Source organism: Pollachius pollachius (assembly GCF_949987615.1).
Source record: "Pollachius pollachius genome assembly, chromosome: 6".
Lineage (NCBI taxonomy): Eukaryota > Metazoa > Chordata > Actinopteri > Gadiformes > Gadidae > Pollachius > Pollachius pollachius.
This window is the reverse complement of record NC_136939.1, coordinates 2139447-2161818: the sequence shown is the minus strand read 5'-3', so window position 1 is coordinate 2161818 and position 22372 is coordinate 2139447. Positions and strand designations below refer to the sequence as shown.

The window sequence follows — 22372 nt, the reverse complement described above, 5'->3', positions numbered from 1 at the left end:
AGCTGCTAACGCTATCCGGTTTCATCATGGAAATTAAGAGATAATTAACAGATTTACAATCCAATGGCTCACGAAACATGAAACCAATAAACCAGATAACCATCCCTGAAGCAGAACTTCCTCATTGAGCCCATGCCCAAATCAAGGAAACATCCCCAATGTCCACATTATGCTGAGTTCTGCACAAACACGTCTCTCAGAAAGATGACCTAATAAGCTGAACACCTCCCATTCTGCCAAACACCCACCGCTCCTCGCGTTATCTTCACATCGAGCTGCCATTTCCATGACATGTAGGCTCATGGTTTCTACTCGACCAGAAAAATACCAACCACTGTCTCTCACCAGCCACGTGAAAGCATAAGCGACTTCACAGAGTTAACATCAGATGAGCAGCAGAGGAGTTGGTTTAACAGGGTCTGTACATGTAGGTCTGTGCAGACAGGCTGCTAGCCAGCCTTAGCCTCTGCACCAGCTTACTGCCAACTCTACTACAGTAGAGTAGGCCTTTAGTATTAGCAGCCTACACTAGACTAGAAGAGAACCGTGTACCATAGAACCACAGAGTATAGAGTGTAATATAGTATACTACCACATAGTACACTACAGTGTAGTAATATAGTATAGTGGTAGTAATAGCTTCATGGCATAGCGAGGTAAGGTAGAACGAGGCAGTAGAAAGACATTGATGATGTATAGTATAGTATAGTATAGTATAGTATAGTATAGTATAGTATAGTATAGTATAGTATAGTAAAGTATGCCTATGCCTAGACAGCCATGGTCTTCTGCGCAAACTAATTTCATGTCATAGCCGTGCAACCAGGCAGCATTTCAACATCCAAACGCACGACCAAGCTGCGTAAAGCGCAGACGCCTTAAAACCCCTTCCTCTGACGGGCCGGGAACACGGTAATGATCATTAAGGGGACGATTATCAGTACAGGAAAACCAGAATTGCTCGTTTTTCGGAGTTGCATTCATTTCATGTGGATGTTCTTGTCTGGTACGGGCGAACCCAGTAATTAAACCTGTAGGGTTGCAATTTTAAAAAAATGCAAATATACGATTTGGATTTTAATGGTTTGAAAATAAATTAACGGAAGGTCTATCGGCTGCAGGAAACCAACTGGAAAGCTGGTTAGATCACACACACACACACACACACACACACACAGGGACATCTCTATCTGCAGATATAGGTCACAAAGAGAAGCCATCCAATATGCATGGAGAATTACACATGCACCGTTTACAGAAAGCACCGAGCCTGACCACCATGGCGCAGGGTAGAAGCCGTCCGTCCACCGGGCCGTGTGTCACGGCACAGAGCGCCGTGCACCGGGACGTGACGGGACACATTCACACACATCCTCTTAGGGGGTCGCCGCCTGCAGACCATGGGTGTACAATACGGGGATTGAACACACATCCTTTGGGCGTCATGACACCGCAGTTTCCCCATGCACCGTCCACGTTAGCGTGCGGGGGGTCGAGTAGGAGCAGGGCTGAGAGACGGAGTGTGTGTTGGCTGGACGGGTTTAGGTGAGGAGAGAGTGCCATTACCTCCAAAGTGCGTATTTCTTGTTGCGTGAGGTCGTTGGACGCGGCGCACTTGGTTCGAAGCCCCTGCAAGCTCGAGATGGAGATCTCGATCATATTCTGGATGAGTTCGCACTGTTGGAGGGCTGCGCCACCTCCTCCTCCTCCTCCTCCTCCTCCTCCACCACCACCACGGCGGTCTGGGTCCGACGGCTCATCGCTCTCAACCATCTTCCCACCTCGATCAGACACGCTATCCATTCCTCAGCATCGGGCACTGCTTCGGTCCTGCACACTTCTGCTGCCCCAAATGCACACACACACGCGCGCGCACACACACACACGATGCACGCACTCACACCACCAATTATCAATTAAAAGGTCGTTTACAAACGCCGCGAACGTCCAGAGCCGGGGGGGGGGGGGGGGGGTGGGGGACACGCCGGGATATAATCGATGTAGATTAAATAAAATGGTATATGGTCCAAAATGTAAGCAGTCCGTCGGTGTGTGAGCGTCCGCTTCCGACTACTCTCTCTCTCTCTCTCTCTCTCTCTCTCTCTCTCTCTCTCTCTCTCTCTCTCTCTCTCTCTCTCTCTCTCTCTCTCTCTCTCTGTGATCCGCTGCTACTGTCTGCTCGGTCAGCTGTTGGGAACTGGAACGCCACCGCAGTGCATGGTGGGACATTGAGTCAACTACCGGGTATATTTTTTGGGCAAATGTCAAAATTATTAATGAAATTAAATTTGATCTCTCTATCACTCTATGTCAGTCAGTCAGTCAGTCAGTCAGTCGGTCAGTCGGTCAGTCAGTCAGTGTCAGTCTGACTTTCTGTTGTCTGTCTATTATTATCCATCTATTATCATCTTCAGTCTGTCTTTCTGTTGTCTGTCTATTATTATCTATCTATTATTATCTTCTAATGCAAACCTATATATAGCCTACCTATCCTGAAAAGAAACGATGTATTCTGGTCCACGTTGGGGTGTAGACCGGTTTATACATACTATCCACCCCCGTCCCTAGGCTATAACCATAGACAGTGTCACCGTGGTTTATCGTGGGAGTTGTAGGCCCATAGAGGGCCCCTCAATGGTTACCCAATAATAGTCCTAAAGAAGACATTGCTGCAATCAGGGTGTGTGTGACAGCCCCCCGTTTAAAACGCCCTGGACCAGTGAGTCACTCGTGTTGGTAACATCTCCAAGAGCACAAAGTCCTCTTCAGTTCAAGTTAATGCAAAGGGTTTTATTAACATGGAACAAATAGGCTCACATTTACGTTGCAAAACCACACAAAAGTACAAATCTGATAAAGAATTAAAATGTAAATTTGTCAAAGTACAATACAAAAACCGTCTAAAATACAGCAAAAATCTATTGCAGGCCTATATATTCCTGACATGTCTCTAAGTAGCCTACTTAATCTAAAACCTTTATCATCCTCTCAAAGTGCTGGATATGATCCACAGTAACAATAAATGAGAATGGAAATTAATCAAATTCTGGGCGAAAGATACACTGTTCACACACTGTTCCCAGGCCCTGCTAGTCCACTTCCACCCCCACCTCCTCCTCTCTCTAAAGAAACTCCCTCCAGGAAGCCATTTCACAACGCACTCATCGTCATCCACAGAGCCGTAGTCTTCATCCTGTCCTCCAGGGGTAGAAAGCAGAAGGAGAGCCAGACGTGTGGCGTAATCCTTAAGGTTACGAGTCGGTTATTGAGCGGCAGTGACCCAGGAGGTGGAGTGGGGGGTAATCCCTGAGGTGAAGGGTCCTACTTTGGGGGTAATCCCTGAGGTGAAGGGTCCTACCTTGGGGGGTAATCCCTGAGGTGGAGGGTCCTACTTTGGGGGTAATCCCTGAGGTAGAGGGTCCTACCTTGGGGGTAATCCCTGAGGTGGAGGGTCCTACTTTGGGGGGTAATCCCTGAGGTGGAGGGTCCTACTTTGGGGGTAATCCCTGAGGTGAAGGGTCCTACCGTGGGGGGTAATCCCTGAGGTGGAGGGTCCTACTTTGGGGGTAATCCCTGAGGTGAAGGGTCCTACCGTGGGGGGTAATCCCTGAGGTGAAGGGTCCTACCTTGGGGGGTAATCCCTGATGTGAAGGGTCCTACCTTGGGGGGTAATCCCTGAGGTGGAGGGTCCTACTTTGGGGGTAATCCCTGAGGTGAAGGGTCCTACCTTGGGGGGTAATCCCTGAGGTAGAGGGTCCTACCGTTGGGGGTAATCCCTGAGGTGAAGGGTCCTACCTTGGGGGGTAATCCCTGAGGTGAAGGGTCCTACCTTGGGGGTAATCCTTGAGGTGGAGGGTCCTACCTTGGGGGGTAATCCCTGAGGTGAAGGGTCCTACCTTGCGGGGTAATCCCTGAGGTGAAGAGTCCTACCTTGGGGGGTAATCCCTGAGGTGGAGGGTCCTACTTTGGGGGTAATCCCTGAGGTGGAGGGACCTACTTTGGGGGTAATCCCTGAGGTAGAGGGTCCTACCGTGGGGGGTAATCCCTGAGGTAGAGGGTCCTACCGTGGGGGGTAATCCCTGAGGTGGAGGGTCCTACTTTGGGGGTAATCCCTGAGGTGAAGGGTCTTACCTTGGGGGGTAATCCCTGAGGTGAAGGGTCCTACCTTGGGGGGTAATCCCTGAGGTGAAGGGTCCTACCTTGGGGGGTAATCCCTGAGGTGAAGGGTCCTACCTTGGGGGGTAATCCCTGAGGTGGAGGGTCCTACTTTGGGGGTAATCCCTGAGGTGAAGGGTCCTACCTTGGGGGGTAATCCCTGAGGTGGAGGGTCCTACTTTGGGGGTAATCCCTGAGGTGAAGGGTCCTACCGTGGGGGGTAATCCCTGAGGTGAAGGGTCCTACCGTGGGGGGTAATCCCTGAGGTAGAGGGTCCTACCGTGGGGGGTAATCCCTGAGGTAGAGGGTCCTACCGTGGGGGGTAATCCCTGAGGTAGAGGGTCCTACCGTGGGGGGTAATCCCTGAGGTGGAGGGTCCTACTTTGGGGGTAATCCCTGAGGTGAAGGGTCCTACCGTGGGGGGTAATCCCTGAGGTGAAGGGTCCTACCGTGGGGGGTAATCCCTGAGGTGAAGGGTCCTACCTTGGGGGTAATCCCTGAGGTGGAGGGTCCTACTTTGGGGGGTAATCCCTGAGGTGGAGGGTCCTACTTTGGGGGTAATCCCTGAGGTGAAGGGTCCTACCGTGGGGGGTAATCCCTGAGGTGAAGGGTCCTACCTTGGGGGGTAATCCCTGAGGTGAAGGGTCCTACCTTGGGGGGTAATCCCTGAGGTAGAGGGTCCTACCTTGGGGGGTAATCCCTGAGGTGAAGGGTCCTACCTTGGGGGTAATCCCTGAGGTGGAGGGTCCTACCTTGGGGGGTAATCCCTGAGGTGAAGGGTCCTACCGTGGGGGGTAATCCCTGAGGTGGAGGGTCCTACTTTGGGGGTAATCCCTGAGGTGAAGGGTCCTACCGTGGGGGGTAATCCCTGAGGTGAAGGGTCCTACTTTGGGGGGTAATCCCTGATGTGAAGGGTCCTACCTTGGGGGGTAATCCCTGAGGTGGAGGGTCCTACTTTGGGGGTAATCCCTGAGGTGAAGGGTCCTACCTTGGGGGGTAATCCCTGAGGTAGAGGGTCCTACCGTTGGGGGTAATCCCTGAGGTGAAGGGTCCTACCTTGGGGGGTAATCCCTGAGGTGGAGGGTCCTACTTTGGGGGTAATCCCTGAGGTGAAGGGTCTTACCTTGGGGGGTAATCCCTGAGGTGGAGGGTCCTACTTTGGGGGTAATCCCTGAGGTGAAGGGTCCTACCGTGGGGGGTAATCCCTGAGGTGAAGGGTCCTACCGTGGGGGGTAATCCCTGAGGTGAAGGGTCCTACCGTGGGGGGTAATCCCTGAGGTGGAGGGTCCTACCTTGGGGGTAATCCCTGAGGTGGAGGGTCCTACTTTGGGGGGTAATCCCTAGGGGTGGAGGGTCCTACTTTGGGGGTAATCCCTGAGGTGAAGGGTCCTACCCCATAGAAGAATAACATGAGAAAAACAACGAAAATAATAATTAATGTCAACTTTTAGTATTTAAGAAAACCAATTAACTATACATGTAACGGAAATGGTTATCCCTTTACCGGAAGTCCCCCCCACCCTCTGGCTAATATCGCCCATTTGGAGCATCCCGTTCCAGGCGTCCCGTCGTTAGACGAGGACGCCTGGAAACAACCGGGTTAAGGCTGCTGAATGTTTTATATTGTTCTTCCTTTGTATTTAACCTCACTTTCATATCCCCATGTAGTAGGCCTAGGCCTATTTTACATGTATCCTTTTATGTTAAGTAGAAGATTAAGAGCCAGAGTTATGAAATACTTATTCTCGGTGTTACTATGGCTGTATTTCAAACTCCTGAAGACTGCAATATGCTGACATTTGCAAAAATTGACAGTCAAGATCAGTTATTGGATGGTATGTGGCACTGACTATCAAATAATAAAGTAAGCTTCTGTCTGTTATTTGTATGTTCTTGTTTCCTGGCAGCAATGTCCTCACACTCGGCCAAAACATCCCAACATCTTTCCACATGCTGGCAGCTCTTTTCTGAGCAACACAAATATCTGAATCTACTCCAGGTTCATCGAACGGCCGGTTCCATGGTAGACAGCGCCATCTAGTGGACGATTATATTAAACACCAACTTCACTGACACCATAGCAGATAAGATTAAAATGATTCCTTTGCGTAGTATAGTATGTAGTAGAATACATGAATGGATCAATTATTTTTGTCCATTAGGATTCCTGCCTTTGTTTAAATGGTGCTTTGTTAGAAATAAACTTGGGAAAAAGATTGCTACTTCGGTGCATGTTCAGATCAACTCAGATTAACAAGCAGATAATAGTTTCATTGCAAAAGTTAAGATTGACTCCATCCACATTTTAAAACAAACGTTTCTTTTATTTAGACAACCCAAATAAAAGGCACAAAACATTGCGCATGTTTATGTAATAATTTGACAAACTTACATTTAAAAAAAAAATGTAGGAATGTTTGACCTTTCTGCTAATCAGAAAACCTAGCCTTTCGTATATACAAAAATTACCATTGTTAATGTTCTAATACAAAAGATTTATAAAAAAGGTTATTTCTTCTTTCACATCTATGGTAACTATCATATCCTTGGAACTAAAATAGTTTTGTACAAAGATATACATTCAACTGCCTTCACAAGCGTCCGAGAGTTTTCCGATTTACCGTCATTAAAAATAAACAAATGTTCAAATTTCACAACATTTTCACATATCAAATTTGGCAAAAACAGATTATCATAGTGTTTCTACATAAATGCTTAAAAAAACCCAGTTACACTTAAGTATTTTTCGAAACAGAAGTTGGGCAAAACGACAAACATGCATATTGCATTATTTCAGTACACAATGATCGCCCCCGGAGAGCCGGATTCACGTAAGAAACTAAAACCGCGGTTTGAACCGTTTTGGGGGAGGGGCATGCATGAATTCATGTTCCTAAAATCTATGAGTAAAAAAAAAAAATAATAAAAACACGTTTCAGCACTTCATAAATAACGTTGACGTCACGACATGCTCTCGGGTCAGCCGAATAAAGCCTCAAACACCCCCTCCCACGACGCCCCCTGCCCCCACCCAGGATAGAGGCAGCGCCCCCTGGTGGTCAGCGACTGCGTGACAGAAACCCTGGTTAGTGTGGGGGAGGAGCCGGGCAAAACGGGACGTGTAAATAAAATGCCGGCTGACGCACTTCGAGTGAACAACATGTCTTTTTGAGATGGACGGCTTGGTTTTGAAAATTAACCAAAAGTTAAATTAAATTAAAAAAAAACGAATTCCTATATTCCATGAATGAACTGTACCAAATGTGTCTAACGATAATACCAAAATGTTATATATGAGAATTATAAAATACAGGATACAAATTAAATATTCCAGGGAGGAAAAGAAAATACATGGTGGTTAATAAAAAAATTAACGCGCTGGGCTGAATTTCCTGAGTAGAGGGTCCATACAGAAAAAAAAAAAAAGATTTTCACATATGAAAAAGATCAAATAAAAAAAACAAATAAAAAACGTAATAACAAATAAACCAAAAATAAATGATAACCAAATTAATCTACTCCTCTACGCCTTCCGCAAAAACACATGGATATTGAATGTCATCTTCCTCCAAAGAAATCAGCAGTCCCCATAACTCTGGCGACCGCAACAGTCCTAATAATATAAGCTAGGTCTACTCTACGGCCTAGTGCATGTAATGCCATGCCGCGCCACTAGAGGGCCCTGTAGAGAGCGCTGGCTAGCCAGCCTACCAGGTGAGACTCACTACGTCTCGAATTTGATCTTCAATAATACTGCTCCTCAGCTACAATGAGATATGTTTTCAGTGCAAGACTCGTTTCATTCTCGCATTCGGGTCAATATGAACCCAACTGATCACACTAATAATAATAATAATAAAAAAACTACACTTTTTTCCCCCATCCTAACTACACGTATTTAAGCCAAGGGGACAGTGATAAGATATTCATTTAAATGCACAAAAGAAAAAATGCACAAAAATAAGAAATGCTGATGAGTTAAGCCCGGAGTAGCCCTAGCGGCCCCTCTATCAGGGACCAGAGGTACTGAGAAAATATATGGTTCCACGAACGGTGGACTTCTGTCCCTTTAACTAGAGTTGTCTCCTACAATATTAAATAGTGATTAGCCGGCTACCGCTTAACCAAAAAGCAAAACATCCAAAAAACACTTCAGGGATTCGCCTGACAACTCCATGACTAAAAAAACCTCAGCAACGATCGCTTATTGCTCAAGTCCGTTAAAACGCGACCTTCACCCCTCCAACAGAGTAACTCTTTAGTTTAGTCCTGGCCTAAACCCCCCCCCCCCCCCCAGGGAGACCTCTGGCTCTGACCTGCCTGCTGCGTGGAATCCAGACCGATCCTAACCTTAGGGGTCTACCGGACCCCCCCTCCCTCCTGCTGGGCTGTGATAATGGGGGACGAGGGGGACTCAGAGGGGAGCGGGGGGGGTTCACCTGGTGACAAATACTCTACAAAAAAATAAAAAGAGAAACTCAAAAACAAGTTTCCCCACCTCCCCACTTTTGAAACTCCACTTCCACTTTCGGTTTCACTTTCACTTTACCAGGGCGGGGAGGATGGCAGCACCTGGGAGAGGAAGGGCATGCTCTCCATGGAGCGCATGGCGATGTTGAGCGGCCCGCCGATGTTCATGGACATGGGGGTGGTGAGCGCCACCGGGTGGGCGATGTTCATGGAGCCCGAGGAGGAGATGTTGACAGGCCCGGTCACCATGGTGACGGGGTGGTGCAGGCTCACCGTGTTGGTGCTAATGTTCATCTGCGCCGCGATGGTGACCGGGTGGTTGCCGCCACGCTGGTTCATCGCCGTGGTGATGGGCGTGGAGACGGACACGGGCGTGGCTGGGGGGCAGAAGGGCATCACGGGGGGGTATTTATGGGATGGAGTGAATCTAGAATCCATCCCCATGTATATTGCTTTGTTGGCAATAAAATATGCAAATATATAATAAAATATAAATATAGGTAAAATATGTATACACACAGAATACCTTAATAATTTGTCATCAGACAAATAAGTATAAGAAATATATTTTTAAAGAACGAGCAAAACAGACAAGAGTCAAATAATAACCTAAACTTTATGACAACCTTTGAGTCAAAGTGAATGTTCAGGCCAGAAGATGGAATCCTACACATCGGATAACTGTTCCAACATTTAAGAAGTCTTTACAAAGACAGCCTCCACTAAATACCAAACATTAACATTCGACCGCTCACATTTACAGATGCTTTTAGCAGTGGCAGAAGAAGTTCAAACGCCGCCCAGACGGCGCCCCTGCCCGCCCCCCACCAGGACGTGGTGTGTTCGGACCGACCCGTGCGCCCCCCCGTACCTTTGTTGCAGGAGGAGAAGTTGGTCTGGCCGTGGGTCTTGAGGTGGGAGGTGATGTAGGCGGCGCTCAGCATCTTCCCACAGATGCTGCAGGTCACCTTCCCCTCGTGTCGGATCATGTGGGAGCGCAGTCTGTCTTTGGTAGCAAAGGCCGAGGTACAGGCCTACAGGGACGGATAGGGGAGCACGATTTAGAGGCAGCGCATGGTTTAGAGGGACAGCATGGTTTATTAGGACAAGATGGTTTAGAAAGACATGACATTGTGGTTTAGAGGGACATGACATTGTGGTTTAGAGGGACACGACATTGTGGTTTAGAGGGACATGACATCCTTATTTAGAGGGACGTCGTGGTTTAGAGGGACATCGTGGTTTAGAGACATCCTGATCTAGAAGGACATCCTGGTTTACAGGGACGGGACATCGTGGTTTAGAGGGATGGGACATCGAGGTTTAAAAGGTCATGTAGAGGTAGATATGGAGGTGTACCCTGGGAGCTGGGAGGGATCAGATTCTTTAAACCACCAATACAAGAAACTCCCCGTCAAATATGAATAGGTGTTGAACATTACATCTGTTGATTGCTACTGAATTGCTCCTTTGAGACCATAATTTGAATTTACTTCCCCTAGTTCAGAGGACAATACGAGTGGTTTGGTGTGGATGAAGGGGTACCCGAGCGTAACTGTTGGGGTACAGAACGAGACAGAGGGTTTAAACACTGGTTCTGAGGGACAGCCCTGCAGAGTAAAGCCATCCACCAGGGCCCTGAAGCATTTCACATCCTAGTCTTTATCTGCACACACGGTCCAGATGCCAAACCTCGTTGCATCAGATTTAGAGCCTCACTTCCTTCCATAGGTAAAGTAAGATGAGGACTTGGCTTCATGGGGTCTGGTGTATTGTGATATGGTTTCCTAAGGATGTACATGCGGGACAATTAAGCTTCATCCAATTCTCATTTTGATATTATGATATTATATTGATATTATCATATTATGGAATCTCGGTTGTAAGTCAATGTTATTATTTGTAATTCATTTTGGAGGTTAGAAGAGAGGTGTGTGTGTGTGTGTGTGTGTGTGTGTGTGTGTGTGTGTGTGTGTGTGTGTGTGTGTGTGTGTGTGTGTGTGTGTGTGTGTGTACTACCTGCAAGGCCCTTCTGGATGCAATGTCAGCTAAATGAATAAATAGTAAGACGGTGTCAAGGCAAGGCCGTTCTACCCGGAGCTACAAAGGCAAGCGGTTCGATGCCGCCCCGTGTCCACAGCCCACCAGGGGGCAGGCGACGACGTCTGCCTGAACAGTGAGGTACGACAGGTGGCTCACCGTGACTTGGCATTTGAAGGGTCTTTCTGAAGAGTGGACGTGCTTGACGTGGCAGCTGAGATGGTCGGGCCTGAGGGAAGAAGACGCATCACAACACTGAGTGCCTGCAGCGCGGCAGAAGGTGAACTAGACCCGCTGCTCTCCTCTCCTCTCCATGCGTTGAGCAAGCAGACATATTCAGAGCTGTTCCGCCCACACACACATTTGCATTCTGAAAATGGGCTCCTCGGTCCAGGATAAGGCTTGAACTTGTGGGTGTTGATGCATACAGGATATTAGGAAGGAAGCGATTTTAACATTTACAAAACTGCAATCAAGATAAAAAAGCAGCACACATTGAACCATTTGAACTGAAGACCGAGGCACAGGCCTGGAAACTGACAACACAACATCAGATATTCCCCCTCACTGATCGAAAGGAGTCTTGGACTCATCCAATACCTCACTGATTGAAGGGGTCTTTGACTAGTCAAAGACCTCACTGATTGAAGGGGTCTTGGTCTAGTCAAAGACCTCACTGATCGAAGGGGTCTTGGTCTAGTCAAAGACCTCACTGATCGAAGGGGTCTTGGTCTAGTCAAAGACCTCACTGATCGAAGGGGTCTTGGTCTAGTCAAAGACCCCTTAAATCAGTGAGGCCTTGGATTAGTCCAAGACCTCACTGACTGAAGGGGTCTTGGACTAGCCCAAGATTAGCGTAAGAGACGACGGTTTGGGAGACCGGCTTCAATGGAAAGAAGATGAAAAGTAATGAGAAGGCTGGAGAGGATCCTTGGACGCCGGAGACGTCCCATTCTTCTTGGTCAACTGTGCGTGAAGAGGACCTGACCTAGTTCCCCTCAGAGGAGCCACAACACCGACACATTGGAAAACTATGCAGCAATAACAGATCTGGGGGAGAACTGTTGCTTTCCAAAGCCGGCCAAATCCCGTCCAGGGGTTCATATTAAATATAAAAGTTTTTTTTTATTTCTATATTTGCAGGATGCTATGCAGGAAGGTATGGGAGAGAGAGGGGGAGACATGCAGCAAAGGACCATGGGCAGGAATCGAACCCGGTCTCTGTGGTCAGGACTGAGCCTTAATGGTACAAGCTCTTCCCGGTGAACCACTGGGGCGCCCTGATAAATGTTTACTTTGACAGTGAGAGCGCCATATCGCAGCAGGTACGAGTATGCACGCCTTACATCACAATAATGCTAGTGTTCTACACAAGCAGCAGCTTTATATATCCACGTTACATCATGCACCAGGAGCCCTCTAAAGTATACCCTGAGCTGTATGCCTCCAGCCCAGGGTTATAGTGGGCGGCATGTGGCTCAGGAGGTAGAGCGGGTTGTTAGTTAACCGGAAGGTTGCTAGTGGTGTCCCTGAACAAGGCACATCACCCTAACTGCTCCTGACGAGCTGGCCGTCGCCTTGCATGGTTCACACCGTCGTTGGTGTGTGGATGTGTGCATGAACGGCTGAATATTAGGTAATATTGTAAAGTGCTTTGAGTGGCCAGTGGTTAGAAAAGTGCTGTATAAATGCAGTCCGGTTACCATTTAGTGTGGGCTATAATGATTCTCTATAAGAGAATAGAGATTATACAGTAGGAATGCTCTTCCTCATCGGTGAGCACGATGAACTTTACAGTCCACAGCCTTCCTCCGCGTGCGACCCTTCACGGGGACGCCGTCACGACGTGCACAGATCTGCTTGGCCAGCGTCCCGCTTGCCTTTCCCTGGGACCGGGCGAACGCTCGCTCCCACACACGCAGCACCCCCGCCCTAACGGAGCTCTGGAGGGCACGGCAGCGCTGGCAGAACCAGAAACCACCCTCCTGAGCGACCGCACGGCTATCAAAGAGGCACTTATGTCCAGTAAACGCAGGGCAGTGCATGGCAGGGCGATCGCATTCTGGGGCTCAAAGCGTGGAGGCCTTGACTCAGAGACGACTCAACCACCTTCCCGGCAGCCAAGTGAATGCCTGACCCACGTCAGAGAGAGACGCACAAAGGAAACCGGGACGGTGACACTCCCAGCTCGTCTCCCCACGTTACCGGCAGAGAAGGAGAGATTAGAATCACGAGAGTGTGATTTACGAGGCAAAAACCCCCTGCGCTGATCAACCAGCCCCTCGATCAGACGCATAACGAAGAAATGTTCCCGAAACTATTAACGGCGATGAATCACGACGAGGGCGGCGGCGCTGGTATTACGGGTAATAGCTGTGCAGATGAGCCACAACACCGACAGCTGCCAAAGAAGCGGGCTTGATTACCGCTGAGGTCACAGCGCCGGGGATAAATTACTGTAAGCATTTATAGCACGCAGCGCAGGCAGCGGCGGTTCACCCGGCCCCGTGTGTGTTTTGGTGGGTTCATGTGGCACTTTGACGTGGCTCTGGCGCAGTGGCGACCGGCCAGGGTTGGGTTCTACACTCGGTCTCAGAGAATAGCGCGCGCTATGAGCTCTTTTAGATAGACGGGATCAACTTCTACCACCAAGCAGGACACTTTTGTGTGATTTCGTTACGTGACGCGTCTGCATGTTAACGCACCCAGGCTGAACGATTAAGTCCTTTTATATTCTGAACCTTTTGTTTTATCGGGTAAAGTTTGGTTTGGTATCAACTAAGCACTATTTATTCATTTAAGACTTGATCAATCCTATATTTACGCAGGGAACACCTTTATTAACAACCATGCATACATGCTATTACATGTAATACAAAGTATGTAGGGTTCTTTATAATGGTGTATTACATGTTAAAACGTGCATGCGTTCAAACAGCTCCGTTCTCCTCCAACTAAAAACAAAAAGGAGCCAAACAAAGCAGACAAGAGACAAAGAGGACGAGACACGAGGAAGAGGAAGAGACCAGAGGGAGAGACACGCGCACCGGGCCTCACCTGGAGAATCCCTTCCCGCAGACGGAGCAGACGTAGGGCTTGTGCACGCCGCCGTCGTGGGAGCGGGCGTGGTACGTCATGCGGTCCTTCCGCTTGAAGCGCTGGTGGCAGATGGGGCACTCGAAGGGCTTCTCGTCCGAGTGGGACAGCTTGTGGCGGTTCAGGTGGTACACGTCGCGGAACGCCTTGCCGCACATCTCGCAGCCGTGGTTCTTCTTCACGGGCTTGGAGGGCTTCTTGGCCTGGTGGCCCTGCTGCGGCAGGTTGCCCATGGACGAGGGCGTCATGACGCTGGAGCCCCCCGAGCTGACGGAGGTGGTGGCGGTGGTCAGCAGCCCGGCCATGGTGGAGATGTAGGAGGGGTTGCCGCCCGAGTGCTCGCGGATCATGCCGCCCATGGAGGACACCATGGGCACCATGGTGGGCGCCGTCTGCGCCGTCTTCTTGGGCCGCGACACCATCTTGATGCCCGTGTGGCAGGACTCGTGGCGCCGCAGGTGGTAGCTGTCGCGGAAGGCCTTGTTGCAGTAGCCGCAGATGAAGGGCGTCTTGCTCTTGTGCTCCTTCTTCACCACCGGCATGGGCCCGTGGCGCCCGCCGCCGCCGCCGCCGCCGCCGCTGGCCACGTTGTCCTTGAGGAGCTCGGCGGCGCTGAGGGGGGGCTTCTGGTCCATCTGGAGCGGCAGGATGGGCTTCTGGTCGATGGCGTCCGCCCCGGCGTTGAGCAGCGGCAGCAGGCTGTTCTGGGCCACCTGGTGCTGGTGGTGGAGAGCTTCATTGGCCTGCTGCAGGAGACAACAGAGGAAGGGTTAGAGGGAGACAACAGAGGGCGAGGACGGGTTAGAGGACGGGCTGCAGGGGACAGGGAGAGGAAGGGTGAGAGGAAGGAGGACGGGCTGCAGGGAGACAACAGAGGAAGGGTTAGAGGAGACAGGGAGAGGAAGGGTTAGAGGAGAGGCTGAGGACACAGAGGGAGAGGAGTTAGAGGACGGTCATGGGAAAGCAGCGCTTTAAGGCTGCTAGATGTCAATACATTCATATATGATTCATATCTTTAAAATACTGCTTTTCTTTAACAAGCTCCATCTCTCTGTCTTCTATTCGCTCTACAAATTGTGACAGCTGGGCACCTATATATACATTCAGGGCATTTAGAAGACGCTTTTATCCAAGTACAATAAGTACAGGGCACCTACGTAGTGAGTTCAGAGCACGTATAGGGTTATATCGCTATACCATAACCTCATCGACGTCATTTGGGGCTAAATATAAAAGGCCCATCTCAAATCATCCCACTTAAGAGACGTCACTTTACACCTTCAGTGCATTCCTGGGCGCGTTCAGCAAGTGAGACCCTCTAGATAATAAAACCAGCCCGACTGGTGGTCCAGCAAGCGTTTTATGGGTCTTCCCCACGCAACCAAGCCTGTTGAATCATCTGGGTCCATGGCCCGGCAGAGGCAGCCGACCTGACCCAGGGGTCTGTCTCTAACCAGCACAGCCAGCCGAGCGCCAGGGACGCAGAAGAATCGGAATCTGCTGGACGGAAACTGATCCGTGTCGTGACGGCGCTGATTCATCATGTGGTTGCGGAACGTGCTGCGAGCCAAATCAGACGCAGGCTTCAGTTGTGTTTCAAGCGGCCGCTGAAGCTTTGAACCGGACCGCGTGCCGGGATGAAACCAAACGCCGGGGCGCGGGGTGAAGGGCTGTGTGACGCCCACACCAGGGAAATGCATCCAGTACGACCCCTTAGCAGAAGGGATTTATGGATCAATCAATAACAATTTTTTTTTTCATAAAAGTAGCAGAATTTCTCTCATAGACAAAAAAGCATCATTTAAGAATCATATTTATAATGATATAATCTATAATTATGTTGTAAAGACCGTCAATAAGGCCTTCCTCAAGTGTTCTAGTACCCTTGTACTCTACTCTGGTTTACTGTATTGCGTACACATCTATTTTTCTTTAACCTGTTCCTTCGGCTACTGTCCAGTACGTTCTGCGGTGGAACCGTCCTATGAACCATCCTACCCTGTCGATTAAAGCAGCCATCCTCTTCAGCTCCACCAGAACAAACGTCCATCTTACGTTCAAACCCTCCTGATTCAAGCGAGGGAGAAAGAGACGGAGCGAGAGGGAGGGCTGAGGCAGCAGCTAAAGATGGCTCCTCCAGGTTTCCTCGGAGCCCAGCGACGGGAGAGGGCCCCCCCATGGAGGGCCAGTTAATGGCGTCGGAACAGTGTGGCTCCTCAAAGCCATTGCCCCCCCCCCCCCCCCCCCCCCCGCTGGGCTGCAACCGTGGCATGTTCCGTGAGGAGCACGGAGGGTATCGATCCTCTGTGTCCCGGCGGACGTCTCCCATGACGGACGCCCAGACGTCTGACGGCTCGTTAGTGTGATTAAGATAATGAGGGGCGAGGAGAGGAAGAGAGGAAGAGCGTCAGGCTGAATATCTGCTCTCTCAGAAGGGGCTTTCGTCTCTGGTCGGGACATTTGGCTAAACACTATAGAAAATGTCGTAAATCGTACCGTTTCCTCAGCGCACAAAACTAGTAAACAACAAGACGTTGAGCGGGGTTGTAAAACGAGACACCGTCCAGAGCGTCCCTCGCTCGCCGAGCAGGGAGGCCTGAGCCAGGCTGACCTTTCCTTTTGAAGTTCACTCAAGCGTCAAGGCAGGCCGGCGCAGAGGGGAGTTAAAGAGGAGGGCAAGGAGGGGGAGAGAGAGAGAGAGAGAGAGAGAGAGAGAGAGAGAGAGAGAGAGAGAGAGAGAGAGAGAGAGAGAGAGAGAGAGAGAGAGAGAGAGAGAGAGAGAGAGAGAGAGAGAGAGAGAGAGAGAGAGAGACAGCGACAGAGACAGACAGCGAGAGAGACAGCGAGAGAGAGAGAGAGACAGAGACAGAGAGAGAGACAGAGAGAGAGCGAGAGAAGGAAAAATGAATCACACAGTGTCCTCCTTATGTCATCGGGCCCATTGTTGGGGACACAAATCCGAGCGGTGATGCACTCGGGGGTCCGGCGGGGGGCCTTTGTGCACACATCATCCGCTATTCATGGGACAGGACATTGTTTATCCACACACCAGCCAGCTTAACGGGCGCCCATTCTCCGCGCACCCCGATGGGACCTGGGAACGCGCCGCTGAGCGGGCCATTTGTCTGAGCACCTGCTCCAACTCCCTACCTTCCAGGATTAGCCATCATTGTGTCTCTGCCCTGGCGGCTGCTGCCGCCACCCGCCACCACAGGGTTTGAAAGTGGCGCTGGACGGACCCAGCGGTGGTGGAGGGGTAGAGGGCTTCTCTCTCCAGCAGGGAGCCTTCCCCGAGAGGCCCAAGAGGAGGGCAGGGAGTAGGCAGAGAGTAGGGCTACAGGGAGCAGAGAGTAGGGCTACACAGGGAGCAGAGAGTAGGGCTGCAGGGAGCAGAGAGTAGGGCTGCAGGGAGCAGAGAGTAGGGCTGCAGGGAGCAGAGAGTAGGGCTGCAGGGAGCAGAGAGTAGGGCTGCAGGGAGCAGAGAGTAGGGCTGCAGGGAGCAGAGAGTAAGACTACAGGGAGCAGAGAGTAGGGCTACAGGGAACAGAGAGTAGGGCTGCACAGGGAGCAGAGAGTAGGCCTACAGGGAGCAGAGAGTAGGGCTACCAGAGAGCCCAGTAGGCCTACAGGGAGCAGAGAGTAGGGCTGCACAGGGGAGCAGAGTAGGCCTACCGAGGCGGTCAGAGGCCGGGCTGGAAGGCTGCTGAGCCCTCATGCAGCTCTGACCATTTTGACACAAATGAGGCCAGACAACTGGGGTAGCTCCCTCATAAATACCATCAAAATGGAGGGGAGGTCTCCCTGGGTCCGCAGGCCCAGTTAAATCTGTGACCCAAGTCGCATGCACCCCCCCCCCCCCCCGACCCGCAGATCTCCCTGCGAAGACATCCTGTCCATTCCTGGTTCCCCCCAGTTAAATAACACATCTCAGGTTTCAGTGTCTGACGCTCTGCATAAAAATATCAGGTAAGAAAATATAAAGTACACGCGAAGAACACAGAGAGCGTCCAGCGGCTAGAGTTACGTTGAAGGGGTAGCCAGGTTAAGGAAGATCCTAGCAGTTAAAAGACCATCTTAGCTCGCCGGCTCACAATTTATGCCCAGCCGTTTTACCAGCAGCACAGTTAAGTTACTGCGGGGAAAGTATGGATTGCACCGGTGAACTCGCCGAAGAAAGGCCAGCGAGATGCATGGAGCCTGTGTGGGTATGAACGTGGTAGCACGTACAGCCCTGCCATACACTACCGCAAAGATAAACACAGTAATTGTACGTAACATAGTGGAGCAGGACACTTTCTCCTGTTACTCCTAATGCTGTCGTGACAAGACAGAGCTATACTGAGTACCGAGAGGGTTATTCTGGTCAATCCTTTACTATTCTGCTTAGGAGTCAATGAGCCAGGCCTGCAGGAGAAGCATGACTTGCACAACCCTCGTCTGTGTTGTCCTCAGGGGGGAGACGTGAGGAGATGCCTTCCCAAATTCTATTAATATTATCTTTACGGCGAGCAAATAAATAAAAGCTATAAATACACATCCGTAATTGCTGAAAGAGTCATTCTGGTCGCATTATAACATTGGTGGCATTCTTGTGTGTCAACAACATAGCTGATCAAGCCAGCAGCCGGACAGACGACGTCTCTATCAGAAATCTACAACTTCCATCACAGCAGGGCCAGAGACTTTAGCCCCCCATGATAACCCATAACGAGCACCGTAATTCATATCTAATGCGGTCTTTATTAAGACATCATTAACACATTAATATTATCTTCACGGCAAGCAAAGTTGGTGAATGAAACCGCAGTTTCACTCGCCAACAAGCTTGAGAAACACATCCGGATTTAGCTTACATCAACTATTATAACTATTGCTGAACTATGATTCTGGGTCTTCTTCACTGTACATATAAGCGCTGAAAACACCACTTTGTGGTGGTAGGAGACAGCCAGAAAACCTCATTGGAAAACCTAAGCACAACCAACTCCAAAAAGCATGTCACAACATTTAAACGACTTGGCCTTGGGCCGCAGGTCAGAATAGCCTCGTCAGTCAGAGGTCCAGACAAAACATAACATCGCCTTGGCTTCTAGCTCACGTTAAAGCTCTGATGAACAGTCCTCTACCGATACCGATCCTCCATACTGTAGCCACTCTAGTCCAACACACACATAACAGCCCGTTCACTCTTTACTGTATAAAATCCAAACGATTTGGAGAACAATGTTGAAGCTATTACAGGATCCTGGAGGGACACTGTTTCCCGATATCATGTTCCATTGATCCACGCTCCCAGCTGCCCCCCACTGATCTGTGGCCCAGAGAGGAACATCTGGAGGTGATGCTGGTGGAGCAGGCTGGGCCTGTTGCTCAACCCAACACCTGTCCCAGGGGACTGGAGCTCCAGCCTCCGCCAGCTAGCAACATGTAGCTTTGGCTACGAGTTCAATTACTTTCTTTAAACCGTTGAACTTAAAATAAACATTGATTATGAGTGCGTATCGAGACACCACCTATAGCAGGTTGTGATTCAAACTGTTGATTTAATCTATGCAGAAAAAGACTTCAGTGAGTATTTAGTTTCCACTGTTAGGAAACTAATGACATTCTATGATTACTTTCAAAGTGTTTACAGATTACTCAGCTTCGTTCCCCTTTGATTTGATCGTAGAGAAGATAATAGTTTAGAATTTGAATGAAGTCAAACAGAACCAGAGCATGGAAATATAAAAGTTAGGAACTATTCACACAAACTGGTACAGCTCAACAGTTTGATGAATGGAAAACCAAGTGCTGGTCTAATATTTCTCTAAACTACTTAAAAGTTAAGTGCATTTGTCGTATGCATTGTATATTAAAGAAATAATTATGAATGCCCAACAATGTGTAAATCACAAAGATCCCGAGGAGGATCCTGCAGATACAGTCATCATGCTGACGTGTTACGAGCTGGATTTAATTTCTCATAAGCAATAAAACACCTGATAGAAAAAACGTCAGAACCAGGTGGTTGAAGTTAATTAATAAACAGATAAGAGGCATAAAAAAAAAATACAGAGAGCCAAAAGATAGCCAACATATAAAGTTAACTTCATGTTTTGGGGCTAGTTTCAATTTTATTCTGAATTACTATCAGCCTGCCATGGATCAACATAGGGTTTCTGAGAGACCCCTACACCGAGCCCCTGAATCTATATCCATGTGTTTTAATGCAAAAGTAGCTGGCCTCAATTCAACAACTCGGGGGGGGGGGCTAGCCAGACACTAGCCAGGTTAGCAGTACATGATGGAGCAAAGTTGTCCAGATCCCAACAGATCGCACTGAAAAAGACCCGGGACTGATGCTCCGAAGTCCCGCCACCCTGTCGGGAAGGACGCCGAGCGCAGACCTCCACGTTTCCACCCTTAGAACCACTTGACGGGTAGCCTGTGGAGTGTTGGCGCTAAGGTTAGCATGTTAGCTCGTTAGCCTCGAGCTAACATGCTAACGCTAGCCCTCACTGTGCGATGAAGGCTCCAGTCAAAGAAGGAGGAAAAACACAGCCCCTGTCGCCACACTTCTTCAAACACACACCGAGGGGCTAGCGTTAGCATGTTAGCTCGCTGGCCGCGAGCTAACATGCTAACGCTAGCCCCTCAGTGTGTGTGATGAAGGCTCCAGTCAAAAGAGGACATAAAACACAGTCCCTGTCTCCACACTATACGGGTTTTTCCCGACGCCTTCCCCCCCCCCCCGACCGGAGCACCGCCGCCCGGCCCCAGGCTGCTGCAGCGGGCGGCGGGTGAGGCGCAGGCGGCGGGGGAGAGCTCTCCATCCAGCGCGGAGGGAGAAAGAGAAGTGATTTTTCCCTCACAGCTGGACGCCTGCTCCGTATTTACACCATTGTGTGTTTTGCTTAGTTGGGCTGATTCGCTTTTTAAAGCGGGCTGACGGTTAGTAAAGTGTGCCGCCGAGGCATTTTGACGGTGTGTGATCGCTAGTAAACTCAGGATGGACTTACTTGGAAGAGAAAGGTACTCCAGCTCGGCTCCATTTCCACACTTTAAGAAGAAAATGTGCAGGAAAGCTGGAAGAAGAGGAAGCCGACAACAAAGCGACCAAATATGGAATCGGTTACCACTTCCGGTAACCTCCGGGACGAAACCACTTTTAGGGGTGTACCCGACGCACCGTGTACGACAAAGCCTGTTTAACCTCACGTACAATTAAAACAATCACATGTGTTTGATAAGTATACGAGTTCCTACGTATTTGTTTCATATTTGAGGGATTTTTGTTCTCAGTTATGTGAAGACTAATTATAGAGTGTTTGCCGCCTCCCTGCAGATGGTATTTCTCCAACTCTGCAAGGGTCATTCATTATAGTGAATCGCATGTGGCTTCATCTGGTGAGGTAGAAAGCAGCGCCTCTAGCAGATTTACATATTATTATAGTAATAGTATTATTTTCTAAAGGGGGAAAACAGACCGTTCAAGAAGAACAATTGTTCCTCTGAGACCTCTGTTTCTCATTGTGCAATGTAAATACCACAATGCGTGCGGGACAATGGTTAGCCACGTTTTAATAAAAGATAACTTACATGTTATACAACTGAACACAAAATCTCAAAAATGTGCGTCGCAAAGATACGTAACAAAAAAATATATATATTTAGAAAAACATACATAATTTTGTCTCGCAATCGTATCTACCGAATATAGTAATAGTATAGTAGGTGTTTGTGAATGAGTTGCGTCATCCCATTAATGCTCGGCTGAATAAAATATGCCCGTGTAATATAATGCGGGGACATATTCCATGAGGGCGCATGAGGGCGCAATCAAATTCTAGTTTATTAAAATACACAGACGTTATATTCGTATCTATTGCCCCCTTGTGGCGATTAAGCATTGCTATAAAGTCAAGACGGTGATGTCATGATAAAGAGAACATATAACAAAGGAAATACATGCATTACATTACATAACATTAATTTTGAAGTATTGAAAAAAAACAAAAAAACAATTAAATAACATTCACACGTACAAATAAAGTGCTAAATAAAAAATGTTTTGCACAAAAGTTGTGCATAGAATAACACAATAAAAAACTAAACTCTTATTGCAGCCTTTAACACGTAATTTACACGGTGTGTGTGTGCAAATTGACTATTAATTCAACAATGTGTTAGAATTGTATACATAATTTATACCAATGAAACACTGATTTGTCTATCATCTCCTTTGCACATCTCCACGACACTTAAAAGTTGGTAAGTATTTATTTCGGGTTGTTCAGACTAGATCAAAGTAGCTAATAATGGATGTTTAGGTGACCAGTGAGTAGAAAGATAGTTACAACATGTTTATGTCTGGATGGCTGAGATTCACAACGCAGCCTCCAGCTACCAAGATACTAATTACCATATTAATGTAATATCGCTTCATGTTAGCAGCCTGTAGGCAGGTGGCTGCGTGCATGTCCAGAACGCCTCAAACAAACTGTACATTCTAATCTACAGAGTTCAATTCAATGTGCGTATCCCAGAATATCCGTCTCCAGCGCCAGCCCCCATGGAGCTGACAGCTTCAATGCGTTCTGCTCCGCTCCCGCATCCAACCTTCAGGTTT

The 22372-nt window shown here is 48.9% G+C and overlaps 2 protein-coding genes across 4 annotated transcripts in view; both read right to left on the bottom strand.

Annotated features, from left to right (window-relative positions):
• ksr1a (kinase suppressor of ras 1a) overlaps positions 1-1967 on the bottom strand; it is a gene marked incomplete at its 3' end in the record, with an annotated part of 35834 nt that extends 33867 nt beyond the window's left edge. For all 3 annotated transcript variants that reach the window (XM_079738691.1, XM_079738689.1, XM_079738690.1), the window contains exon 1: positions 1567-1967. In XM_079738691.1, the coding sequence (XP_079594817.1) occupies positions 1567-1803 (237 nt within the window). In that variant the 5' untranslated portion in view covers positions 1804-1967. The remainder of the gene's footprint in view (positions 1-1566) is intronic.
• Positions 1968-8544: 6577 nt separating this feature from the next.
• LOC307077454 (vascular endothelial zinc finger 1-like) lies at positions 8545-20857 on the bottom strand. Its single transcript, XM_079738882.1, has 5 exons — positions 20763-20857; positions 13723-14507; positions 10825-10894; positions 9497-9659; positions 8545-9002 (listed from the first exon to the last, which is right to left on the bottom strand). The coding sequence occupies exons 1-5, from the start codon at positions 20793-20795 to the stop codon at positions 8701-8703; spliced, it is 1353 nt and encodes a 450-aa protein (XP_079595008.1). The 5' UTR covers positions 20796-20857; the 3' UTR covers positions 8545-8700.
• Positions 20858-22372: the final 1515 nt, after the last annotated feature.